This window comes from Motacilla alba, chromosome 2 (genome assembly GCF_015832195.1).
Source record: "Motacilla alba alba isolate MOTALB_02 chromosome 2, Motacilla_alba_V1.0_pri, whole genome shotgun sequence".
NCBI classification, from domain to species: domain Eukaryota; kingdom Metazoa; phylum Chordata; class Aves; order Passeriformes; family Motacillidae; genus Motacilla; species Motacilla alba.
In genome coordinates, this window is record NC_052017.1 from 126,856,648 (window position 1) to 126,882,562 (window position 25,915).

The 25,915-nt window shown below is 39.5% G+C and overlaps 1 protein-coding gene across 1 annotated transcript; it reads right to left on the minus strand.

The window, feature by feature from the left end:
• Positions 1-37: 37 nt before the first annotated feature.
• On the minus strand, positions 38-24,230 carry PIP4P2 (phosphatidylinositol-4,5-bisphosphate 4-phosphatase 2). The gene is made up of 7 exons (XM_038128046.1): positions 24,013-24,230; positions 17,993-18,141; positions 16,501-16,607; positions 14,643-14,766; positions 8,800-8,852; positions 2,829-2,919; positions 38-1,669 (listed from the first exon to the last, which is right to left on the minus strand). The coding sequence occupies exons 1-7, from the start codon at positions 24,116-24,118 to the stop codon at positions 1,526-1,528; spliced, it is 774 nt and encodes a 257-aa protein (XP_037983974.1). The 5' UTR covers positions 24,119-24,230; the 3' UTR covers positions 38-1,525.
• Positions 24,231-25,915: the final 1,685 nt, after the last annotated feature.

Sequence of the window (25,915 nt, forward strand, 5' to 3'; positions counted from 1 at the left end):
ACATTTTATATACATATAAATAACAAAATACTTTTAAGTTTGAATAATAATCTTTATTTCTTTATTAGTTTATTTGTAAAAGGTACATTGTAATCCTGAGCTACTGCTTTTATACATTTAGCGTCATACAAAGACAGATCATTTACAGTTCGATCATTTACATTTATTGTGCTCCAAAATCCTTATCCGAATATCATTTTGACTTAGCAGGAACATAGATAATTTAAATTACATGTATCCCTGAAACATCCATATTAATTTACCCATCTGACCCCATTAGCTAAATTACTAGTTGTCTAAATCACTCAGGACATTCCTTCTGAATTTAGCAAAAACTTGTTCAAAATTATAAAGATGGGCAGTGCAAGAACTGGTCCCTCAATCCTCTGTGAATACATCATTAGAAAAAGCTTTCCGTTTCCGTATTCTCTTGGCAAGTCAGTGCTAAATTGATTAGATGTACTTTGATGGAATGGTCCAAGTAATAGTTTACTAATTTCCTTATTACAGCAGTTAATGAGAATTTACAGTGTCTCCCTTTGCAGTGACCAGTGTCATAACTCTCCCAAGCAGGGAAAATCTGATGTGATCAAAGGAAAGTAAGAGGCAGCCCATCACCGTCTTATTGTCATCTACATGACACTGAAGTATTACAAACCAAGTCATATGAAATGCTTCCCTTAGACCCTGTAAAGGAACTTGTATGAATAACCAGAGTTAAGTTCCATAATCCGAGCATGGCTTTTAGGATTTGCCAGTTAAAAAAAAAAAAAAAAAAAAAACAAAAAACAAAACCAACAAAAACCCAAAACAAAAAAACAGCCACAACAAACCAAAACCAAAATCTCAGTCCCAGGATCCTTGAGGAAAAAGCATTTATCCTAACTAAAATCCAACCCTGGATAAATGGAAATTTAATTGGACTACCAAAATAGCATCTCTCTACCTGAAAAATCTCCAAGCATACAGTGTTTACAAATGTCTCTCTAGCAACAGTGTCAGTCTTTTAACACTCACAACTTTCATTTCCTGAATAAGGTCACTATGATCTTAGGCAAAAGATGCAGTAAAGCAGTTCAAGCAAAATGCTTATTGCTTAGGTTTTAAAGCAAGCCACTTGAATATAATTTTAGTTAAAATGTTAAGTACAAATGTGAAGCTACAGTAGAAACACTTATAAACACTCTTGCTTTTGAATTCTTACTGATAACCTAGAAAAATGGCAGACAGATTTTAACATAACAAAGGAAATGTAAAACTTAATACTGTCTGTTGAAATAAAATTCAACACCTATAAAGACAGAGTTATGAACATGTAAACACAGCTTTAGTATTCAGAGCTAGGGAATCTAGCAGCAAAACAAACTATTTGCATATTATGTAGTGCAATGAACTTTTGTTCTTAGAGACCCCCAGTCTTTAAACTACATTGAACAGAATGGAATCCTTACAGGAAAGGTTTTAAAAGTGTCCAAGATGTAATATCCAGAACTACTAGATGTTCATCTATAACCTAACAATTTCTCTATGCAAAACTGTGCTCTGGATAGCTGACTTTAATGGCCCCCCAGTAGCAGGCTCGAATGAGGCAGATTAAACCTAAGAGATAAGCAACAGCCCAAGAAACATATGTTGCGTGAAATCGCCTGGCGAAATCTTGTGTACCAACCTAAAAAGAGAAAACAGTGTCAAACATACAGCACTATCTGTTCTTCAGGGAAGAGCAAGTTATATTAAGGAGAAGCATTTCAGCACCTTTTCAACTCTGGTAAGGGTAAATTAGGTGTTTTATTAGCATGATTTTACATAACCATAGGACAACTGAGCTTGAAAAGGAGATCAGGAGACCTCTAGTGCCAACTCCCCAGTCAAAGTAGGGTCAACCCCAAGGTCAGATCAAGTTGTTCGTGGTTTTAATCCAGCTAGGTCCGAAATAACTCCAAGGATGGAGGCTACACAAGCCTTTAGACAAGCTTCATAGAAAAATCTTTTCACATAATTTTTCAATTCAGTAAGGTTATTAAAAAAAAGGAAAAGAAATTTGTCTCTCACTGTTTTTATTTCTGGCTTTGTTTCTATTAGGGAACCTGGAAAATCCTCCATAGTTCATTTAAGACAACATATAACTAACTATTCAAGTTAAAATGCAAGTTAGAGGCATAATGAGAATTACACATATGAATTCACTGGAGATATTTAGATATTTCCTCACGTGAACTTTTCTGGGATTCCCAGGTAGAAAGTTGGCTCTAGTAACCTGTATGAGATACTGGTAACCCAGATACCACTGGTTCCCTGTTACAGAGTAACAAACAGACTGAGCCTTCTCATTTGTAAATAGCTTATGAGCTGGTTTTACTCTTTACAGCTTTTACAAATTACAAGGACTCATACATATTTCTAGTGCTTGAAATCCCATTCACCTCTACTGCACTGGAACTTATATTTCTGTCTATACAGCGACATGTATTTCTGGAAACACGGAAGTTTTGGGAGCTCTAGCAAGAGCAAGATGTTCCAGTATTTCTACAGTGAAGTGAACCATTTTTCATAAAACTGAAGTTTTTAGAGATGAAGAGTCAAATTTAACATCAGAAAAAAGAGATTATCAAAGTGCCAGAATACCTTTTTTTAAAAAATCTTTTTTTTGGCCTACTCATATGATTAAGTCCACAGTTTTAATAGAGACGACAAAAACCACACCAATTTAGGAAGTTTTTCTCAAGTGCTGGGAAAAGAAGAGCTGGTCAACTAAGAGAACTCCTTTGAACACACACACGCACACATCCCTGCACACCGCTGCAAATTTATCATGGGACATCACTCACAGTTAATCCAACACCAATGAAGATGCATATCATTCCAATTGTGATATACGCACAGCAGCGCCTCCGTGGCAGTGCACTTCCCACAGAAGAACTGTTAGAAAATAAATGGTATTGTAAATTAAAAGCAAACAAAAAATCCCAAACCCAACCAACCAAATAACCACCCCTACCATCAACAGTAACTGTTCAGTCTCAATGAGGAATGGAAAGAGAATGGTAATACACCATCTTCAGTCTATAGAGTAGAAAGGAAAGTCTACAGTTATACTGCAAAGTACAGGACAGAGTCCTTATTTTTATTTTAAAGAACTGGTGATTATCTAGTACCTAAAAATCTAGGTACTTACAAGAAAGGGAATGGTGCCACACCCACAGTTGGAGTGTGTCTACCTTCTGCACCTACAGTGCATCTCAGTAATTGTATTGGATAGCCTTTGGATGGCAAAACTCAACTTTGCTTTTCAGCTTCCGTGCTGGTTGCAAGACACCCTTCAGACTTTTAGTACATCGGCATATGGCTTCAATACTTCACTGCATCTAAGTAACTGAAAATAACTTCTACCACCCCTACATGTCATTAATAACAACCTTCACTATCCATTTCTTGCATACTCAATACTGTTCAGTGACTGAACTGCTCTCAAGATAAATACAAATCATTTTAGTCACAGACATGTAATTTTTTTCCATGCTCAACATCTCCAAATACTGAAATTCTTTAGGCCATTAAGTCAACTTGAAGAACATGACAAGTTCTTACTTTGTAATAACTTTCAGAGTTACACGACAATTTATATGAGCAGCATAAATAACTTCTGACAACCCAGGTAAATAAATCCCCTGGAAGTTCTGTCACTCATCATCTAGACTATGAACTCCAGGACAGACAGCTCTGTCTGTACCTGCTGCATCAAGACAGTGCTTCACTCTAACAGACTATAAATGCAAATAAAACATATCATCTATTACAGGTTAGAAAAATTATTCTAGAAGCTCAGCATTGTTTAGCAAATACATCTTGAGTCACATATTTGCAATCACACACAGCTTACTAAAGAGGAAAATAGGAATATGATTTAAGTCCACTGAAGCACAGTTAAAGGGACTAGAGAGGCAGAAGTGCGTTTATAAAATATGCATTATCTATCTCAGAGGTGTTTTGAAGCATCCTGAAGCATGCTATCATTAGTTAAGTACTTCATGGTATTCTGGGAGATCAAGACACCTTTGGAAATAGCGTAATGCTTTTACTCATCTCATGATAGTTCAACTTATTCAAGATAAATGCATAACAGAAAAAAACACTGCTAAGCAAATGAAGCAGTACACATATCATATGACTGACCAAATTTCTGGCTCCAGTTAATTAACCACATAGCAAGGCCTCATATGCTTAGCATGTGACTAAAATTTTTTAAGCATTTGTCTTAGAAAGCCTTCAAATAGATTGCTTTAAGCAGCTTTACTTCAACGTTATTTCTTTACAAGGAATTTCTGAAATGCTCCAATAGAAAAAAACAAACAAACAAACACCACCACAGTCCTCAAGCTAACACAATGAGTTTCATCTTTCAAGGCAAGAATTGAATAAAGTGACTACTCACAAGCCATTTTCAGAGGCACTGGAAAAGTCCCTAAAGAGCATTGCTCATGAGCTTCCATGGGGAAACTACTTCCTTAGCAAAACCTCACAATACATAGTGAAATGGGACACTGGAGGGTGCCTGCAGTAGGATTAGGGTAAGAGAAATCCCAGTTGGGCAAATAATGGTATCTTACCCTGTCACACACACACCTCCACACACTCCCCCAAAAGCCACTCCACAGCCATTCTAGAAAAGGGATATGTTGTTCAATTCCAAGTTACATGAGTTAAAAATAATAAAACCAAACTGTAGTTTTGTAAAAGGGAACAAGGGAAAAGACCGAGTTTGCCAAACTGACCTTAGGTTCCCTCCTTTACGGGATTTTGTGGCTCTGTTCTCAGAGTTAATTCTATTACAGAGCTGGATACCATAGGATAAGCTGCTAAAAATGTCATGTTCAATACACCTAAAACATACATGATATTTATTGTACCATGTACTGCACGCAGAGTCGAAGTTCATTCTGGGAAAGAGACTTTCAATTTCAGAGCTGACTTACAGCCTAATTTTTGTAATCATAATATTGCAGGTGCTGTGTGTATTTTCCATCCATATTTCTCATGTGTCTCCTCCTATCCAGTAAGAAAGGCTGAGGGAGAAACCATCAACTCAAATACCACAAAATGGAAAGATAAATGATGTCTCAATTTAGCTGCTTTTCTTTTTCCACAGAAAGCAATGATTAAATAAATATACTAAAGTTTTTACAGTTGTGTAACAGACCTAAGAGTCCAAATAAACTGTTATTCATTTTTCACCTCCCAACAGTTAAGTTAGCCTCTGGCCTCCTCTAGATAGTGAGGCTTCCGCTACCTACCCCAAATTACACATAAAAACCCCAAATTAACTTAGAATAAAGAATGTTGAAACTCTATCCCAAAAACCTACCAAATGTGAAAACTTTGACAAGCACATCTGGCAATATTAAAAATAGGATCAAAAGAACTTTCTTCATATCACAGAAGCAACAAATTACTTCCATTGTGGGAATATGAGGAACTCTCTAGAAAGCAGCAGTTCCTTCTTTCTGAGCTGCTGCTGAGGAAGCAAAGGCACTGCCAGAACTCTGGGCAGCAGCAGCAGATATAAAAGATGCCAAATCCAATATTGCATCACGGAGTAATTAGAAGAAGGGAAAACTGCCACATGTGACAAAGGCTATAAAATAAGTACCACAGGAAGGAATGCTGGGTCTCTTGTGCTTCAAGTAATAGGAATTATGACCAGGATTTCAAACATGCTTTTAAGAAGAAAATTAAAATGCCGATATTTTGAAGGTGAATAGTACTGCTGAAATTAGCCTCCACAGTAGTGATGGGGTTCCAACATCTCTCTCTTTCCTAAAAGTCCTTTATGGGGCAAAGGTGCTATAAATTCATTAGGGTTCATAGTTCTGGCAGACCTGAAAAAAGTAGAAGAGATAGATTCTACAGGGAAAAAAAAATAGATTTGACATTCTGTAATAATAACCTGTACCATTCAATTCCCTTTCTAGTAACCGAATTAATGAACTGAATTTTCTAGATGATTTAATATGCATCTTGAGAAAGAGAACAGCAATCAAAAAACCAGTTCCTTCTTCTTCATCTCTTCTTCAAATGAGAAAAATACCAGAAGCCTTCCCTGAATCTCTCACTCTTGGAAAACAAGCTGATAAACATCTGGTATTTAAAAACACAGAAGAACACTAAATCAGCAGAAAATCAGTTTATCAGTTTTTCCCCCATTCCCAGGTGTCACTATAAAATACAACTGTATCATGATAATTCCCTCATTAGCTACATTTATTTTCCCAAAGCAAGTGTCGGGCAGAGCCATGACACATCAGAAGGCTTCTGCAAACACCTGACCTGTACTAACATGACAGGTTTACAGTCCACTTCCAAAGAGATTTGGTCATTTACCCCATAAGATATTATTCTCTACAGCCCAATAATTTCCTATGTTTCCCAAGTCATTTTGCAAGACAAAGCAAGTGCATCACAAAACAAAGTTGTATCACAATGGTAGCACGTAGATGGGATTAAAAACTGACAAGAAGATCCTACTTGCCCCTACTCTCAGATATGAGAGGTTCCTTTGTTTAAGTACTATGAGGCATGATGGCTTTATTTCTCCCTGAACACTTTCATTATTAACTTTTTCATGTAATAACTTCTGATCTCCCCTGCAGTTTTAGAAGACATTCATAATATAAAGATCTAATATGCATCAACCAAATGGAAGGACACAAACATACTACTTGCAGAGATTTATTACACTTTTAAAAACATTTGAAACAAAATTATGAATCTAAAAGTGTCAGCCGATGTCTCCTTGAAAAACTTACTGTTGCAATGATTCAAGGTGCCTTTTGCCTTGGTCTACACTATCCTTTTTTCAGTGACAATTATCAACTTAATCAACAGAAGGAATGAACACTTCTACATCTTGCTACTCAGCTATTAATGAAAGAAGTTTTGCATTACTAAGATGAAACCATACAGTCCCTTCTAACTACTTGGCTATGCTGACCTCTGACAAAGACCTGACAGAAAGCAGGTCACTGCAGTTATTTATTCCATCATCATGACTCAAAGCTGTGTCTCACCTATGCTGTGCCCTAAATCCATGTATCAGAAATGTTTATGCTACTGGAAGCGCAGAACTCCCAACCACTGCATCCCAAATGCGGGAAAACACCGAGCAACTCATTCAAAGCTAAATTACAATATTCCACAGTTTGCATCCTCAGCCCAAGGACAGATGTGCCCACTTGTTAAAATTTGTTTTGCATTCTGCAATACAGTTGCCATGCAAGCTGTAATTATCACAAATTGCACTGCAGAGAGGCTCCCACTTTCCTACTTATGGATAGCAGGCTTTGCACTTCACGGAGGAGAACACTACAAAAAATTTGAGTTTGGCTGGAATTTAAAACAGAAGCAACATTAATCAACAGAGGACAGACCAAAAGATCACATGCTGTGACTTTTGACTGTTGTTTGGAGCATTGTTGTTTGCTGCTGTTATTGTTAGGCTTGGGTTTTTTGTTTCATTGGCTTTTGTCTTTAAGGTTAAACAACAAATAACACTGACCTAAGGAGAGTCAAGAGAAAAGCAAGGTCAGCCAACAAGGGTGACAAAATATAAAACATAATTGCAATTAGTTTTTACAACAAATCAAACAGCAAAACTCCAACCCCTCCTCAAGGACTGAACAGACTTAATGTGTCAGTACACACACCCCTGCAAAGCAGCATCTCATCAAGACTGAGTTTATTTAACCTAAGCAAATTAGAACATACCCACAACTCCACACTGGGTTGGTTACACCCCTGAGGTAAAACACAGCACTAGACTGACTTCTCTATCAAATACTCCAACAAAAAGACTTCAGTCAGTATTGAAGACCAGGCTATGCCACATCTACAGTATATTTATCCTAAGCTTTTTCCTTCCTAAGGGACCTGCTAGTTTTCCTACAACACGCAACACAGCTGGGGTTCTCCATTCCCAGTGGAAAACACATTTGTTCCTTTAACTGGAGGTCACACTTGCCTGTCAAAGGAAGACAAATATTTAAATAAATCAGCAGGACATGAAGGTCTCTGAAGTAATATTTATGTCTTATTTCACACCATGTGGCTGAGATCCCATACAACTGAAAGTATGTTACTAGTGCAAGAATTCAAATTAAGAATTCCTGAGCTCAGATAAGAAAGGCCAAACAAATACTCAAAAAGAGAAGCCAAAAAAAATCTAAATCTCAAACCAAAGCAAAAAGCTTACAGCTCTTGTATTTTAATTTTTCTCGTTCTTCTTGAAGTAATAGCAAATCAGTATCCATGTTATTCCACAGTTATTCATAAACATTAAACAAGATAACGCATTAAGATGCTTAACACAAGTTGGGTGTTGAGTTTATAGTATCAGTAAACCTTTTTTCAAATTAAGACAAGATTATTTCCTTTCCTCCCTTTACAACAGAGCGATTCAAGTTCTACCTTTAAAGATATCTGACTACTACTGTATGAAGAGGTAAAATTTCAAAGACATAAAGTGTTAATTTTAGCAACCTATTCCTGTCTATTGTAAGCAGCTTATTTTTGCCTCTCTCAATTCAATCAGAGCATTTTCATAAATGCAGGTGGATATGTCAAAGCTACTGATTTCTGCATAAAAATTGGAGAATTCACATGCACACAATATCTGCTCTAGCCTTGACGTTGAGGTGAGCACAGCAAAATAATCAGCACAGCCAACACATTTTACCCCAAAGGCTTACAGAAGAAACACTGGCTACTTCACAGTAATTTACATAACCTTGCTTTCAGAGAACTTACATTTTTTTGCAGTGTGGGCATTTTGCTAGTGTGTTAAACCTCAGTTCCATCCACTGTAAAAAAAAAAAAAAAAAGAAAAAGTTTGAAAAGCAGACCTGAGAAAATGGTTGTTGCACTTAATGTTAAATGTCACTAAGAAAACATCTTGCTTCTCAGACTCCTTGACTTGTTTTTTATTTTCTTCTATAAATGGGATGCCCTTTTGTCAGTGGCAAAATTGGATTTGGATTTCCATGTGAACGTTTCCCATGACTTGCCTTAGTGTTACAAAATTTCCTTGACGTAATATGGTTGCATCCACACGCATAGTATGGGCAACATTATAATATTAATAGGTTTTCTTCTCTTACTTAATATACCCTGAATCAAAATAAGTGTGTTTTCTTTGGCACAATTACAGACAGAAGTATTTTCCAATCTTTTTCCAACCCTTGCATCATTTATGAAAACTAAGTTATGGGTATACAGAAAAATGTGGTAAAGAATATTTAAGAAAGCAGATATCAGGTTTTACATCAATGAAATAGAGAACACTACTGGCTACTTTACTGTTAAAAAGATGATATGTAAAACTGTACATGGTAAGGTCACCACCTTCCATGCTCAGACTAAAACCTATGTGGGAAACAGCCTTAGTGAAAGTAATGCCTAGAACTAACTCAACCAGGGGATACACCATGACATACTCACTTAAAAACAGCAGGTTCTGTTCTATTTCATTCTGTGATAACAGTACTAAGCAAGCATTTCAAACATGTTTGCCTTGATCAAGGGAAGAAGGCTCTTTTTCTTCTCCCTGTAAGCAGTTATTTTGTAACTGCAGCTCTCTTCCCCTGCCTTTCTCAAGTGGAAGGTAGTTGGAAGTTTTCTGGGTGATGCAAAAAGTCACGCTGCAAGTTAAAAGCAGGAGAAGAAGCCACAGTGCAGATCCCCAGTGCCTCCGCGAGGCCGTGCCTTATCTCCGTGAGAAATCTGAAGCTGTCCTACTGAAGTGTGTCATAACTCCTACAGCCACAAATCAAAATCAGAGCCCATCCTCGTATGGAAAACAGCACCAACCTACAGCAGGCACCATTTAAATGCTGAGAAGAAATTTATGATTTTTATGAGCAAAGAAAGGCATGTATCTTCTCATGCCTTGTCAGTATGAAGAGATTTTGCTGTAAGCAAAGTTTTGAACTGGGGTATTTACCGTGCATTTTCCTACCTCTTGAATATCTCCCTCAGTTTTTGTTGTTGTTTTTTTTTTTTTAGCTGGGGATAAATCTCCACTAAAAAGAAATCCATATTTTATTCTCTTTTTCTGAAGTAAACACTTACAGGACAACTATGTAACCGGTATTACTTGTTTACAAAACTTGACCAAACTGATATAGCAGTTTTATTTTACTCCTTAATAAAACTTCTGTAATGCTCCCCACCCAAGCAAAGCTTTTTAACAGCATTAATTCTACTTCTACATTCCTGGCAGAGGAGCAAGTTAAGTATTTTTCTGCATCCCTTTCAAAAGCCTACTCAATTTCCCTTAATTCTACACAGTGTAAGTGGATAAAATGCAATTGTCAGTATTGGGGATGGAGAGAGGCCTCACCAGAGCAGTTATTTCAGTTTTTTTAAATTGCAGTTCCAGAAATAAAATGAAGTCTAATTCCAGGATCTATATTTTACCTAATTGTAATTCAACTTCACTTCTATACACCAGTTTCAATTTTATATCACAGTGTAGGCAACTCCATTTCCTCGGTTACTCATTAATGATCCTTCCAGAGTTTTAAGATTTCTAATTATTAGTCCCAATTATTAATGGCTACAAACTCAAATGCATTTGGGCTCCAATTACCGATGGAAAAAGGAGTCAACAATAACCTGTTTTCATTGAGAGTTACCTGGAAATAACAGAAGCAGTAGCTGCTACGATGACTTTTACACAGACCAGAAGTATTTGTAGGAAAAGAGTAAAATTGTGACAAGACTTTCCAAGTACAAGAACTCAAATCATATTAGCACAGTGGGAAAAGGTTATGTTCGTGTACATTCTAAATCATGCTTAAGCTGGCATTTTTTACCCATACTCCAGAGTGCTTTAAAGTACCAAATATTGATTCATGTTGTTAAGAAGTTACAGTTACATGAAATTTAGCTCTCTGCTGAGAATACAATGATTTTTTTAATTGGAGCAATACAATATACAGCCCAAATCCCTGGTTAAATGTACTGAAACACAGATGAAGAGATGAGGAATACGAAACTCATCAATATGTCAACTGTGGACAAAACCAGACATCCATCAAAGGAATTACTAAAGAATAGTCAAACATTTTCCTTCTAAGCCTACAATAGTTCTCAGTGCATTCAACACAAGACAGTGAAAAAAAAAAGAGGCCCAAAACAAAACAAAAAGACATAGGTACATAAATACATACACAGTCCTACATAGAGCTGCTGCTGCAAAAGAAGTTTCCTCTCCATTCCCCTCTGGTCCTTTGGGAAAGCAAAATACTTTCACAAACTAAAACACATCTTATTTTTCTGAAAAGTTTAATGGGTTTTCTATTCAATTATTTCAGAAGTAATTTTCATATTTGATTACTTTAAAAAAACAAAATTGACAAAGCACAGCTGACAAAGCATAGTGCTTCGCCTGCAGCCTGTGGTTTCCATAGCTTACTTTCCATGACTTCTTGTCCCTGAGGTCCCTCCAATAAGAGGACAGTAGCAGGAAGATGGCAGAGAGGGAGAGGACACAGGGACAGCCCTCCCTTGTCCCCCATTTCCTCAATTTCAGTCTCTGACAGCCACAGATCACAGCAGGCAGAGGTCCCTCAGGGAGAAGTAGCAGGGAATGATTTACTGCTGGCAGAAACAGTAACTGCACAGCCCAAGTCCAAAAGTTCCCAAAACAGCCCAAACCAGATTAAACTGATATTTAGCAACACAGTTAAACCCTCATCCTGACCTCCTTTTCTATACTATCCCTTTTTTCACTTGTCGAGTCCAAACCGGCCAGAAACAGTAGAAACCTTAACACAGAAAGAACTTCTATCAGGTTACCAAGTGAAAAAAAAAATCTGATTAACAAGATGTGAAGTATCGATAGTTTGGCTACAATTTCACTTCAGTACTAAGCCATTCTTCCAGCTAAGACACAGAAATTTTAAGGCACATCATAGCAAGGAGTGTGGTTTTTGTAATTTGTAAAAAACGCCCCCCATGTGCAGAGGCAAGCAAAACACAGTCATGTTTTCAAATGGAAAAAAAATCTTGGAAAGGTGGTGAACAAGCTCATACTCTTAAAAGAACACAGAACATGACAATCTGACTTTTCCATCCCAGGGATTCTAGCTTTGCTTGTCTATTTTATTTATTTTTTAACTGCCAAGTAAAGTAAAAGGGATAGTCTAGTGAGTTGCTGTGATGCATCTAGCACTATGTATTTTCTTCACAACACGGAGAGATCAAAAGGCAGAAATACTAACTCAGAAACTGAGCTTCCAGGCTGGCGAAAACACTTTTTTGTTGCTTCTCTGCTCCTTCTCAAATCCAAGCAATTGCCTGATTTCTGATTTCCTTTCCACTGATTTTTCTTAACTAGAAATTTTATTTTCAGAATCTCAGACTTAATTACAGAAAAAAAGTGGAAGTAAAAGACTGATGGGAAAACTGTGTAACATGAAGTAAAAAAGGATTTGTTTCTTGATAACTCAGCATAAAAAAATAGCAAGCTTCCAATTTCTAATGGTTCAGGGAGTTTCTTTTCAACATATCATGAAGTGACAAATTGGTCTTATCCTGGCAGACAGGACTATGAAGTTCAAAATGTTGCAGTTCCCTAAAGCAGCCAGAAGATAAGAAGTTGCATGCACAAATCCCGAACTAGAAAACTTAGCCTTTTAAGGCATAATCCAGTAGTTATGGGTAAAACCAGACTTTATGGATTTGGTTTTTTTCCCTTATGCTCACCTGAAGTAGTTCATAGTGTAAACTGCAAAGTTAATCTGGACTGTACTTATACAAAGTAAATAAGAGATCAAGACAGGTAAAACTCCCATGCCTGTGAAAGTCCCTAAATATAGGCCAAAAAAAAAGGCAAACAGAAAATCCACTTCAGCTATCTTCAGTTTCAGACTACTGTTCTTTAGCAAGGGTTATAAGAAATTATGTATTTTTTAATATATAGGCTGAATTAGTAGACATAACACTTCTAGAGCATCTCTCTAATTACTTTCCAGTTAGCAGGTTACTTGTAAACTCATCATATTCCTATTTCTTTTCAGAAAAACAAACAAAAAACCAAAACAAACCAAAAAAAACCAAACAAAAAAAAAAAAAAAAAAGAAAGAATCATAAGGGCCATCTCCAGCTCCCTGCACTCATCACTTACTATAATAGTTAAGACATTACAGCACACCTGTCCTGGATTCAGCTGGGACTACTAATTTTCTTCTTAATAGCTGGTGCAGTGATCTCTTTTGGATTCAGTAACAATGTAGGTAAAAAGCTCAGGCTTTAGTTGTTGCTAAGTAGTGTTTACCCTAAGTCAAGAACTTTTCAGTTTCCCATGCGCTGCCAGCAAAGAGGTGCACAAGAAGCTGAGAGAGAGCACTGCCAAGACAGCTGAGCTGGCCAAAGGGATTCCATACCACAGAACATCATGTTTGGTGCATAAACTGGGGGGACTTGGCTGGGAGATGCTGATCACTGCCGGGGCACTGGTTGGGTCAGCAGGTGGTGAGCAATCCTATTAATCACCACTTATTCCTCTCTGTCTTTTCATTACTATTATTATTGTTATTATCATTAGCAGTATTCTTTTTCCGTTTCAATCATTAAATTGTTTTTATCTCAACCCACAAGTTTTATCTTTTTCCCAGTTCTCTTCCTCACCAGGGCAGGGGGGCTGGGTGGTGTTTGCAGTGAGCAAGCAGCTGCATGGTACTTCAGCTGCTGGCTGGGGTTAAGCCACGAAAGCACCTCACTGATCCATAAACCTGAAGTGAAGACTTGAAGGCACAAGCCATTATAGAGCCTACCACAAGCCAGCCCTTCTTTCTGCTGGTACAAGCTGACGTGGAGTGGCATCCCCTAAGCTTCCTTTTTTCCTGCACAACACGAACTTGAGTATTCTCTGATCTTTATGTATCTTACAATCCTTTGTTTCAGGAATGTGCCACCTCTCTCATGACTGTTTTCTTTAACTGTACCCCTTATCTAGTAATTTCCTACAACTCACAGACCTGAAAGGGATTCAGTCACTGCTGGATGATGAAACCAAAGACAGCTTACTTGTGTACTGCAATCAAAATTCAAGTGTGGCAGCACCTTGTCCATTTAAAAGGCTACAGAGAGTTCAACAGCAGAAGAGCATTTGGGCATCCTTCCACCCCAAAAATGGGATCAACTGGCACTCTCACATATAAACCAAAACCTCTAGTTCTCCAACAACCTACAGATATGCCAATGGCAAGTGCCATACCCAACAGCTTTCCAGGGCTCATACAGCAATGACAGAACTGCTCCCTTGGCCACTGCAGAACACAGCCACCACTGCAAGCCTAAACAGAACCTGGAAAACCAACTTCCTCTTCCAGCACTGCCCACTCTCACATCATGAAACAGTAAGACATGGGCTTTATCTATCCACATACAGAAAGAGTGTTAAAAGTTTTCTTGAAACACATAAAAATAACCAAATACAGACCATACACTCATATTAATGAGTAAAGAAGTTTTAGTTCCTCAATGATGCCAGAAGATTGAGGCAATATGCTCTTAAAACTGCTTACAACAAACAGCTTGAGGGATAGCATGGTGAGGCAAGAAGGAGAATCTGATGCTTTACTTACAAGGAATGTATTTCCACAGTGCCCACACACCACTCTAGTTCCATCTGCTTGAACTGGCAAGGCAGGTTGAGCAGGCTGCTCCTCTGGAATCAGCATTACTGGACCAAGAGTAATGATGCGCCTGCTGTGTTAAGAACATTAGATACACATGTAATTAAGCTAGCAAAAGAGAAGGATGATGTGTTCAAGCAATTAACTCAGTCACTACCAAATATTTTTACACATTTAAACTATAATCTACTTGTTAAAGAGCTGATGCACCCAGTTTTGGTCACTCTCCAAAGTATTTTCAGTTTTAAAAATATTCTCTTTCCCTGTAAGATCAGCCATACAAGCCTAAACCCTGTATCAGAATTGCAAGCATATGACAGACATGCTCCTCAGAAAAATGAAAACTTAATACCAGGCTGAGCAAGCCTGAGAATTGAAATGTACATACCCATGTGAAACATATGGAAAGAGTAAGGATCTTCCATAACCTAGTTCTCCTTCCCACTGACAACCATCAATATAAGAAGCATATCCATATTTGCACAGTAAAAACTCCTTTCAAATTGAGTAAACTAAAAAGGAAAACCACCCTAGGTTGACTAAATAAAATCAATTTACTTTAAAGTAAGTATTTACTTTTATGTTCAACATGTTTCCAGTTTAGTTACACAATTTGTCAGTCCAAAATGACAGTACCCAAATTAACCAACTCAGAATGAGGATGAGACCTCTTAGAAGGTCTTAGAGAAAAAGTGAAGGGGAAAATTAAAGCAATATTTAATTTGCATTGCATCTCTTCCATCTACAACGAAAATTGTATTCTGAATGGCTTTCCTTCAATCTGGAGTCTTCCATTTAGGTCACACTCTCAACTCTCTCCTTCAAAGTACACTACACCAGTTTTGCTCAGTTTCTAGCACGACAAATACATAGGCTATCCTTTGTGCACCTGCTTACATGTATGCTTTTGAGATAATTTTAATAAAATTGAGGAATTTCTAATTTAGTTTAGATACCGACCATGTGATATATTATAACTGAACTATCCCATGAACATTTTTGCACTCTGAGAAAATGTTTGGAATGTTTTGAAGTCCTAGCCAACCAAGCATTACTGAAAAAGAGTTAATTCCCACAAGTCTCAAACGATGTTTGAAAACCAGAACAGCCAAGAGACTGGTGACTAACTAGGGCACTTGGTGGGGTAGAACTCCCCTCCACATATCTGCAGACTCAGCCTTCCTCTCCCTTTCTCCTGTTAGAGCTGCATCACTTCCAATCAAACTCCTCCTACCTCAGTGTAATCTTTACCACCTTAGGCTCGACGGTAAGAGCAATCACTATGGCAAACACGATTGCTTCTTTTATAACAAGTGTGTACATTAACGTTGAGAGCCGAGAGGAGAATGAAAACTCAGCATAACTAAGGAAACTGAAGTCAAGGTGCTACTCCATCTCCCAGCTCACTCCAAATCCCTACTCCGAGCTTAGCAAAGTGAGTATTCTCTGTGGTTACAATAACTAAGTCTGCAAGAAATTATGAATGTTAAGTCCCAGAAATGAGAAGTGGATTTTCTTCTGTTGTTCTTTACGTTATTTTTGACTTACAAAGTGGTTATATAATGGGACACACACATCTGAGACTTAAAGAAAAGGAAGAAACTTTTTTTCTTCTTTAATATTAGAAAAGTATATTCAAAATGGACACTAGCACTACCTGTGTCTGCAGCAATTCAGTAATGCTCTGTAAGTGTCCATGTAAAGAGATCAAGGCTTTGAACCTCATTTAGTTTTAAATACTGAACACAAAGACAACAGTTGCTTTACAGAAAACCATCTCAAGGCACTGAAAGTGTTTTATTCTTACCAGTTTGGTCTTGGACAGCCTATTTTCCGAGATGTATCCTTACAGATAAGGAGACAGTTACATTGACATCTAACATACTTCTTCCCTGAAGGAGGGTTTTTGATTGGCTAAAAAAAAAAAAAAAGAAAACCACAACCACCAGAGAACACACATCAGAAGTCATAGCAATTCACTTTTTTCTACATAACAGGAAGACAAAGCAGAACAACTTCAGTAAAAAGTTCTTGTTAACAGAAATACACTTCCTCTTATGGAGGAAACTTCAGAGTCAACACAAAATTAGAAAACATTTTCTTTCTTAAGAAATGAAAATTTCCTTATTAGAACAAACAAATTCTGCAAACTCATGGAAAAAACATTCACACTTTAGCAATGACCATTCAAGGCTTCAGTTCAGTTATTATTTTTTTATGCGAGTTTAAATAGTGATGTATTTCAAAAGAAACCATCAAAAAACAACCATCCAAAACCAGTCAAAACATCAAACAACCCTTCTTGCCTCTGGTACAATGGCTGTATTCAACACTGAAAGGATCACAGTCTGTTTCTTGGTCACTAAGAGACTATGAAGACACCACCGAACTGTAATCCTATTTTAAACTGTACTGACATTATCTTTCTACAACCTGGGAGTCAAGTTTCAATGCCCCTTTCATGCAGCAAATCAAAAGGTGCACAATACTTTGTTTGGCTTGAAACATTATATATTGGACAGGAAAGTGACTATCAATGGCAGGTTCTCTACCCCCTCTTCTAAGTGGAAAAAAAAAATTTCCTGCAGTTTTAAGGCTTCCTTTTTTCAGGGCATAATTTAATGTTCTTTTTATATAACAAATATATAATAAATCCATGTAATAAATCTAATCCAGTGTTTTTTCACACAAATGCTTGCAGAAGCTGCGAAGCACTGCAGTATCGCATCCCGAAACTAAAACTGGCAGGAGGAAAAAAATAAAAGCAGGAGGCCAAATACTGAAGACTTGAGTTAAGAGAAGAAACAAATAGGTCTGTGATCACTGGAAAAGAACCTAGGACTTAAACACTTCAAAGTTGTTTTATTGTAGTCTTTTACAAGCTAACCAAGTGACTGAATAGTATTCCAGGAGAAATGCATTTATCCAGGGAAAGGTGTGAGTTCATTACTTTGTTTCTCCCACTCTTAGAATAACTCAATTCTACACGGTTCTTCATCCCATCAAAACCAATTTTATCCTTCTTTACAGAAGAGTAATTATTTAAATGACATCTTTGCTTTTCGTCCTCCTCAGGAGGAGACATCCTGCACAGCCAGCTCAACCACATGAAGATTTACTCTAACTGCTTGTGACCACCCTCGTGCCAGCATGCCTCCAGCTTGCACGCCAGCCACACTGGCAGTCAGCTGGGCTGGCTCGTCCTTTTCCTGGGGTGGCAGGAATGGACCCACCTGTCCAGGTGAGGACATGAGTGCTACCCTCAGTGCCCCCCACAAAACACCAAAAATCCATTTTACCGTGGCTTCATTGCAGACTGTGCATTTAACCACGTGTTGGTGTAGCTTGCCATCCAAATTGATTAGTGACTGGCACACACGGCAGTTTATCACAGGAACACCGCTGGCATCTGGGCTTGCAATGGCAGTGTATGGAGGGGGAAGCTCTGCTGCAAGAGACAAGGAAATCTCAGCTGAAAAAACAAGAGGATCCTAAAATGCTTCCAGCAAGTATCCTTTCCAGCAGTCACAGGCTCAAAAAAGAAAAAAAAAACCCCACACCTCAAGCTCAGTGTTTAGTATAACCACAAAACAAAACTAAGTTTCTTTTTCCCTTCTCCACAACTTCTGTGTACATAAACACCATCCATAGTTGTACGTAAAGCAAGCCAGCAACACAAACACAGAGTAAATCACCCCAGAAATCTGGATCAAATAAAACTCCCCTATGTAACTTTATTTCAAACCAACTTTGTGCAGTCCATTTAAAATGCAAGTAGAAAAAACACTAAAAAACCCCAAACCTACTAGAGATTAGTAGAGTCTGGCTTCTGAAGAAAAAGACACAGAAAATAAAACAAGACACAGGTAGGAAGAGTCATAAACAGCATTCACAAATATCTACAAAGACTGAAATACAGACAAGCGTTTATCACATATTAGAAGATATTACAGGTAAAACACAAAAGGTCCTGTTAAGAAAACAGGTCTTAGGATAGGAAGTGGCATGAAATGCTTCTTTTTTGAGTACAACAGCAAATGTATGCTGTCTTGGAGAAAAAACCCTGAAGTCTCAGTTTCTGATTTTAAGGGTTCCAGATATTTTCTTGTCCAGGAGCCAAAGGACCAATGCACAAGAAGGTCTTCAGTCACTCTGGAGAGGCTGACACTAGGAAGACTTTAATGGCCTCAGGCCTCCAGGGAAGAGCAGACTTTAAGCTCCAGATTTGTCAGTCTTGAGCCCACAACAAAACATGGAGGAAACACTGAAGATTATTTGAGGCTTAAGAATGCATAGAATGAAAATAATTCAACACAGTGATCTCTCGCAAGCTTATCACCACCACTCTTTGGCATATAATAGCACTGACTTTTGTTTCATCAAGAAGTTCAGGAGTTTTCAGGAAAGCAAATTCAGAACAGGCATATTCAGTAGTTCATATTTAGCTTTTTTAAATACTAGTAGCTCAAAATGCTCTGCAGCCTTGGGCTTCAATAAGTTTTTTTCAAAAATTACATCCAAGCAGCTAACAAAATCTTCAGAGAAGCAATGAGAGATCAGCCTACTTCCCATTTACCAACAGCATTGAACAGAGCAGTATCTGCTGGAGGGTGGTGAGGGAAATCACAGGCTGCTATCAAAGCTGACAAGCCCAAGTATTAAATTTAAGCCTGTAAGAATGCACTCATCACTCTTTCACAGTCTTGAAGTGAATGTCATAAGCTGGAGGGATACAAGAAACCCTGTCTGCCCTTCAGATCCAAAAGTCACCACACACCTTTGAAATGCTTGCTGAACCTGAGTCCATGCTGTTATCTCTCTTTGCTGCTATCTCTCTTTGCTACTTGGTCTATATATGACCCAGACCTGTGCTTGATTTTAACCCTTAGAGGCAGCAGGAAAAAGATGGATACCTTGAGAGCCTCAAGAATCACATCCAATATACACGAATTATTTCAGATGATAAACAAAATTAACTTCTATGCAGCAATACAATACTGAATTCATGACACTAACTGATGCTCTATTTCTTGAGGAAGTGAACTTTGCACCTTCAGCTATGATACACTGGTTACAGAAACAACACCCTTTAGAAATATCAGGTAACAGTACCATTATTTCTTCTGTTTGTGAGGAAATACATTCTGAAAAAAATGCATCATACAGAAAAATAAATATTAAATATCAGTATTTTGCAGTACTGTGATACCCTATTTTAAGTAAGGCTGCCACACGCAGGACATGAGACATTACAAGACATTAAAAAACAAACACACACAAGACAAAACCCCAACCCACACACTTTGGCAAGCAGAAACAAGCTCAAGCCTACCAGAGCACTCCAGAAATCAGGTTAGAGTAACCACCGTGGCAAAGTCAAGGCTGCTCCAGTGGGTTTTGGCAGTCAGCAGGCTGCTTAACTGCTCCTGCAGTGAGCAGCTGACACTTTCTGGCTAGGGGAACAGGCAGCCAGAAAACAAAAGACATGTTCCAAAGACTAAATACCAGACTCTCTGTCAAGACACCTCTGCAGTTCACTCCCAGCTTTAAGGCTGCTTTTCTGAAAAGCAACAATTGTTTCACAGAAGTTCTTGACTTTGTCCTCTCCATTTGAATTCAGTGTGACAGGTCAATTCTGTGAGCTGGGAACAGAGTGGCTGTACTGAGGCAAGCAGTATCTTTAAGGGTACCAGAAAGCGAAGAGACACACAGCCACCAACATTTCAGCTTTCCACGATCGTGGAATACTTTAAAAATTGACAACCATACATTCTCAACATTTATAATTTTCTATAACCATTTCCAAGTGATAACTCTTATGAGGCTGGTAAACTGAGGTGTGTGAGCCCCTACACACAGTGCCAGCCACTTCAGCCTCATACTGGAGCTGCTTGGTTTCCAGGTAAGCAGCCTCGCCGTTCCTGTCCTGCTGGCTCAGCAAATATCAGATAGCAAGTGAATAATGGCTGCTTTTCAGAGCCGTGCTGCAGCAAATAGCATTTGCTATGGAGCAGAAAGCATGAGGTATCTTGGCACTGCAACCTTCATGCTCAAAGAAAATAAGTATTTTGAAGAGGTCCAAAAAACAAGCCAGCAGAAGCCACCAAAATTATATATAAAGAAGAGTATATCTGGGGAGGGTAAGTGGGAGTGGGATGGTGAAAAGGAAAATAAAGACATTGTCTCAGAGTTAGCTGCTCATTACCCTTTAATAAAAAGGTTTCAAAGCACATTAGCATACTTCGGTATGACCTTTTTTTTTTCCTTGACATCTTGAATTTCAGGCTAACTGTAATATCTAAAACCAGTTTATAAAGGTCTGTCTGTCAGTCTGTCATGCTGGACGTGACTGGGTGGTAGGCAAGCTTCACATACACGCTAGGAGACGTAATTAGATAGTGAAGTCCCTGCTGCTGACATACCAGTTTACAGTTGATCCATTTTTCTTAAAAAAAAAAAAAAGAAAACAAACAAATAACCCCCCACACACACAAAAAACCCAAACAAACAAAAAAACAAAAACAAAAATTTTAAAAAACCCACAACTGTAATTAGTTCAGCAAGATTAGCAAAGTGTCCTACCATGCAGTACCTCTGACTCCCTCTTCACCCCTACAGAACAGCGATGCAATGGAAGATATCCCATTTGCAACCTGAGAAATTCCTTGTGGTGCTTGTGCACTTTCCTCCCCTGGTAGCTGAAGGGTGGAAATAACAGAGAACCACTTGAAGCCTACCAGGGTCAAATAGAAAATAGTTTTATTTGATTAAAAACAAAACAAACAAACAAAAAAAAACCCCGAAAAACAAAAAAAACCCAGTTCTTTTTCATGACCTGTTAGGGGATGGTAAGGGAAAAAGTTTAATGATTGATGTCAGAGATATGTTGTTAAAAACTAAGAAATCCTGGAAAAGGCCCTAAAAGAAACAAACAAAAAAGCACTGACCAACCATCGTACAGGGAACAGAACTGATAGTTTCACCCTTTGTCAATGTTGTGAAAAATTTCTTAAATACTGTGGCCTGCATCCACACTGAAAAGATTTTTCTTGCTTGCATCATTAAGAACACTGAGCCATTACCAGGATTCAACCATCCACAGGGAAGGGTCAGCTGGGTCTCAGCTGCAGCTCAGCAAGGGAAGAGAAGGCTACCTTCAAAACATGGTCTCTCTAATTTAAAGTTCAGGATGATATATTTGGCACAGTAGATAATTACAGGGATAAACCCATTAATGTACATTCAGAGGGTAGTTTTGACACAAAGGGCTTCTTCCTCCTTCCTCTGCCACTCCACACTATCCAGGTGATGTTAATAAAGGAAGCTTTGCAGAAGGAGTTTGCTTTGGAAGCAAAGCCAATTCTTCCACAGGAATGATTCTTCCCTCTAAGTCTAGCCTTGTGCTAGGGAGAGAGAGAAATGAAGTCTGCCAGTCAGCTGGAAAGGCGGTTTAGCTTGCATGGATCCTTTCACTAAGGAAAGCTGACAGAGAAGGGAAGTAGAGCTATGGGCCCGTGCCACAGCTCTGCACAATTCTGTTCCACAGCTGTCTGAGAGCTCTGCAGAGCAGCTCTCAAGTGCTACCTAGTATGTTTGCTCATGGACTGATCAAACAAGATATTCGACATTCAAGAAAGCTCTATGTTGGTTCCTCCTCATTTTTGGGAAGAAACCATTTATCTCAGGTACCACATCCCACCACAGGTGCCCAAGCAGATATCTCCAGCAACAGATGCCCACTAAAGGCACAGAAGGACATGGCTACCAACTGAAATAAGCATTTCGAATCCAGCTTATTTCCAGGTCATGAGTTTTACCCTGAGGTCAAACAAGAGTCACTAATCTAATGCATTTTCATTACTTTTTAAATTTATAAATACTTTAAAAAAAAACACCAAAAAACCCCAAAACAAACAAAAAAAAAACCCAAAACAAAAACCAAAAAAACAAACAAACAAAAAAAACCCCACCCCCGAAACCAGATTGAAATGTATGCAAAAGTCCTTACAGGATAAGGAACTCTATGAATAAAAATATCAAACCCCAGAATGTAAACGAAGGTAAATATATGGATTTTTTTTTTACTTGATGGCAAATAAACCCCAACTAAAAAGCCAAAGCATTCAACCTCTGCTGTTTTTTAAGCCAATACTCCTTTGTCCAGTTCAAATCAAAGTAAACAGTCAACACCAGCTTCAGCCCTAACTGAAATACATTTTCATATCAAGACAAGAGGACTAGCTTTCCACGAGATTAAATATAATTCAAAACAGACAAATGCTCACCCATTCTAGTTGCATGGATGTCATGAATCTATACAGTTAATAAAAATCGTTAAGAAAGGGCCAACACACTCGACCTACTGAGATAAGAATTGTAATCTTACAGTTTAAAGGATACTGCTAGCAAAGCTACCCTAATCTTATTTAGTCTTCATTCCTTCAGCTTTCTCCACACCTCAATTTCTGCTCTAAAACGTTTAACTGAAAAAACCCTACTAATGTACTTTGATAACATCCTGATTCATATTTTCTAAGTGATTTTTTCCACCTACTAATTAAATAGTCAGTATTGATCAACAAGACGATTTTTCCTAAGTCTCTGCAAGAGAGATAATACCATATAATTATGCCACGACTACAGATTTGTAACCGCAGTATCGGACTTGCTTTAAAAATAAAGCCATAACCAGCTATGGCCTTGAAACGTGTTTGCAAGGACATCCTGGTGGTTTCGGGCTTCAACTACCACACTGCACCGAGTCCCCTCGGTATTCCTCTGCGACTGCCAGGCCGGGCGCTGGCCACACCTGGGCACGCCGGGCCGAGGCAGGCGATGCTGCCCGGCCATGGCGCCCTGCGCGCCCGGCCCCGCGCTGCGCCCCTCCCGCAGCCGCCTGTGCCAGCTGAGCCGCGCTCAGCTCCGGATCTTCCACTTAATCCTGCTCCTAATTAATGGGGAAACCCAAGTCCAACAATTACCACGCAAGCTGCGGCATGCGAGCGAGTTATAATAAGCAGACCGGTTCGGGCTTGTTCTGCCCCTGCAAACAATTATTTTAATTTCTTTTATTTTTCCCTCTGAGCCGCTCAGGCCGGAGCGCGGCGGGGAGCACGGCCTGTGCCGGGCACGGAGCGGCGTTACCTGTTGTTCCCCACCGGCGAGGGCGGGGCGGGGGCTCCCCCGCCGCCGGCCCGGCCAGGGCGGGGGATGCTCCGCACCGCCGCACCCGGGCGGAGGCGCCGCGTCCCCCGCCAGCCACAAACACAGCCACAGCCACAGCGCCAGGGCCGCCCCCAAGCCCGGCGCAGCGCCTTACCTCGGGGACTGCTGTCCGGCAGATAGGGCGGCGCGGTCGGGGTGACATTGCCGGAGCCGGGCGCGGAGAGCAGCGGGGAGCGCTCGTCCACCCCCTCGGCGGCCATGGCTGCGGCGCGGAGGGCCCTGCCCGCTGCCGGGCGCGGGGCGGGGAGGCGGCCGGGCCGGCGGCGCCGGGGAAGGGGAAGGAGCGCAGAGGAAGGGGCTGGGAATGAATGAGAGCGGGGCGGGGAGGAGGGACGGCGGGGCGGGGAGGAGGGACGGCGGGGCGGGCGCTGGGCCGGGCGGCCTCCCGGCACGGGGTAACGAGCGGGCCAGGCCGGGGGCGGTGTCTGAAAGAGAAATACAGCAACCCTCTGTCGTAAATAAATTTTTCCCGAAAAAACAGTGCATTTGTTGAGATGTGTGGGTTTTTCAGTTTTTGTTTGTTTGGGTGGTTTTTTTTGTTTTGTTAAGGTTGTTTTAAGCTCTGTGTTTGGATGCTGACATCAGTACCAGGGAAGTGCTAGAGTCGATTTAGCTGGAACCAGTCGCCTTTTCCAGGACTCTGGGGATGCAGACGGAGTGAGGCGGCACTCTCCGAGGTGACAGCGGTGGTAACCTTCAAGGGGGCTCTAAACGTGAGGAGATAAATCGGCGTGTTATCAAATCTGCTGCTCAGCGGGGAAGTCAGTCCCCTGGTGCCATTGAGCTCTTAGGACGGAAGGACTAAATTTCCTTCTGCAACTCGGGCACCATCTGGAAGTCTCTGGCAAAGAGGGAAAATAGCCTTCCCTGATTAATTTTTCAGACCATACTGAGATAAAACTGATGTTTGTCCCCCATCGTGTCGTGTCCTTCTGCTGTCCGTCGGTCAGATTGCAACGGCTGCCCGGCGGCACCGGCACCCGAGCGATGCGATTAACCAGAACCGAGGCACTCCCCGGAACGACTAGCATGGAAGGTAGACGTTTTTGGGTAAAGGTGAGATCAAGGCCTGAGAGTTCACAAGCTGGCCATATTCCTTCTCTAATAATACAATTTATAAAATAAAATAGGATTTCTTGCATGGTGTAGAAAATTTTCTGCTGGACTTTTTTTCATATTTGAATCTAGAAAATCAAACTGTTGTACAAAAACAGATTAATGTATATGAGAGTCTATGAGAAATAGTCAAAACATTAAATTAAATGAAGGCTGATATGGTTTATTTTTAGAAGATTTCAATCATTATTACTTTAATAACTGTAATATGGACTTAATTAACTAATCATTTGGTGCAAAATTGTGGTTTTGAACATTATTATCCTGCAGAGATAAACTCTGAGTAAGAGTAAGCTCTGATGTAAGGGATAACATGCTACAAGGCAGCTGGTTGTGTTATTCCAGCTGTCTTCACCACGCATGAAATACAGTAATGCTCCGGCAAACCGCTTTTCTGTCAGAAAATGTGGTAACTAACCTGCAAGATGCCTTTTGTAGTATAAATGATATTGAACTTTCAGTGGTCAGTCAGCTTCAAAATAACTCTCAAGCTCAAATCAATTAACAGCTGTGCCTTTTTTTTTTTTTTTTTTTTTTGGTGAGGATTTCTAAGGCTCAAGGTATTTTGTGCCCCAAACTCTTTCTTGGTCAGGTACCATGAGGCCAACCTTGGCAAGTCAAATGTAGGTCATAAAAATCACCAGTAAGGTTGTGTTTTAGCGCATGATTTTGCTATCACATGCCCAGGTTTGAACAAGAACAGAGCCAAAGGCCTTCTGGTGTCCTATTGCAGGAACTGGCAGTTGCAATCAGATTTCTTTACTATTTTTCTTTTATGGAAAAAGACAGAGAAGATTTCTTCTGTTAAAGCTGCCAACTAGGCTGCACTGAGTTCCCCCAGTGCCTGGTTCATCCTGCAGAAATTACAGCAAATTGTCTGT

What these genes read in the sequence shown, in the direction of transcription:
- PIP4P2 (XM_038128046.1), bottom strand. Translation starts at nt 24,118, where the DNA reads ATGGCCGCCGAGGGGGTGGACGAGCGCTCCCCGCTGCTCTCCGCGCCC. An exon ending in GCCGGACAGCAGTCCCCGAG is followed by an intron (nt 18,142 to 24,012) that starts GTAAGGCGCTGC and finishes TGTCTCTTGCAG; the next exon opens with CAGAGCTTCCCCCTCCATAC. An exon ending in TCATTGGTGTTGGATTAACT is followed by an intron (nt 1,670 to 2,828) that starts GTGAGTGATGTC and finishes TTCTCTTTTTAG; the next exon opens with GTTGGTACACAAGATTTCGC.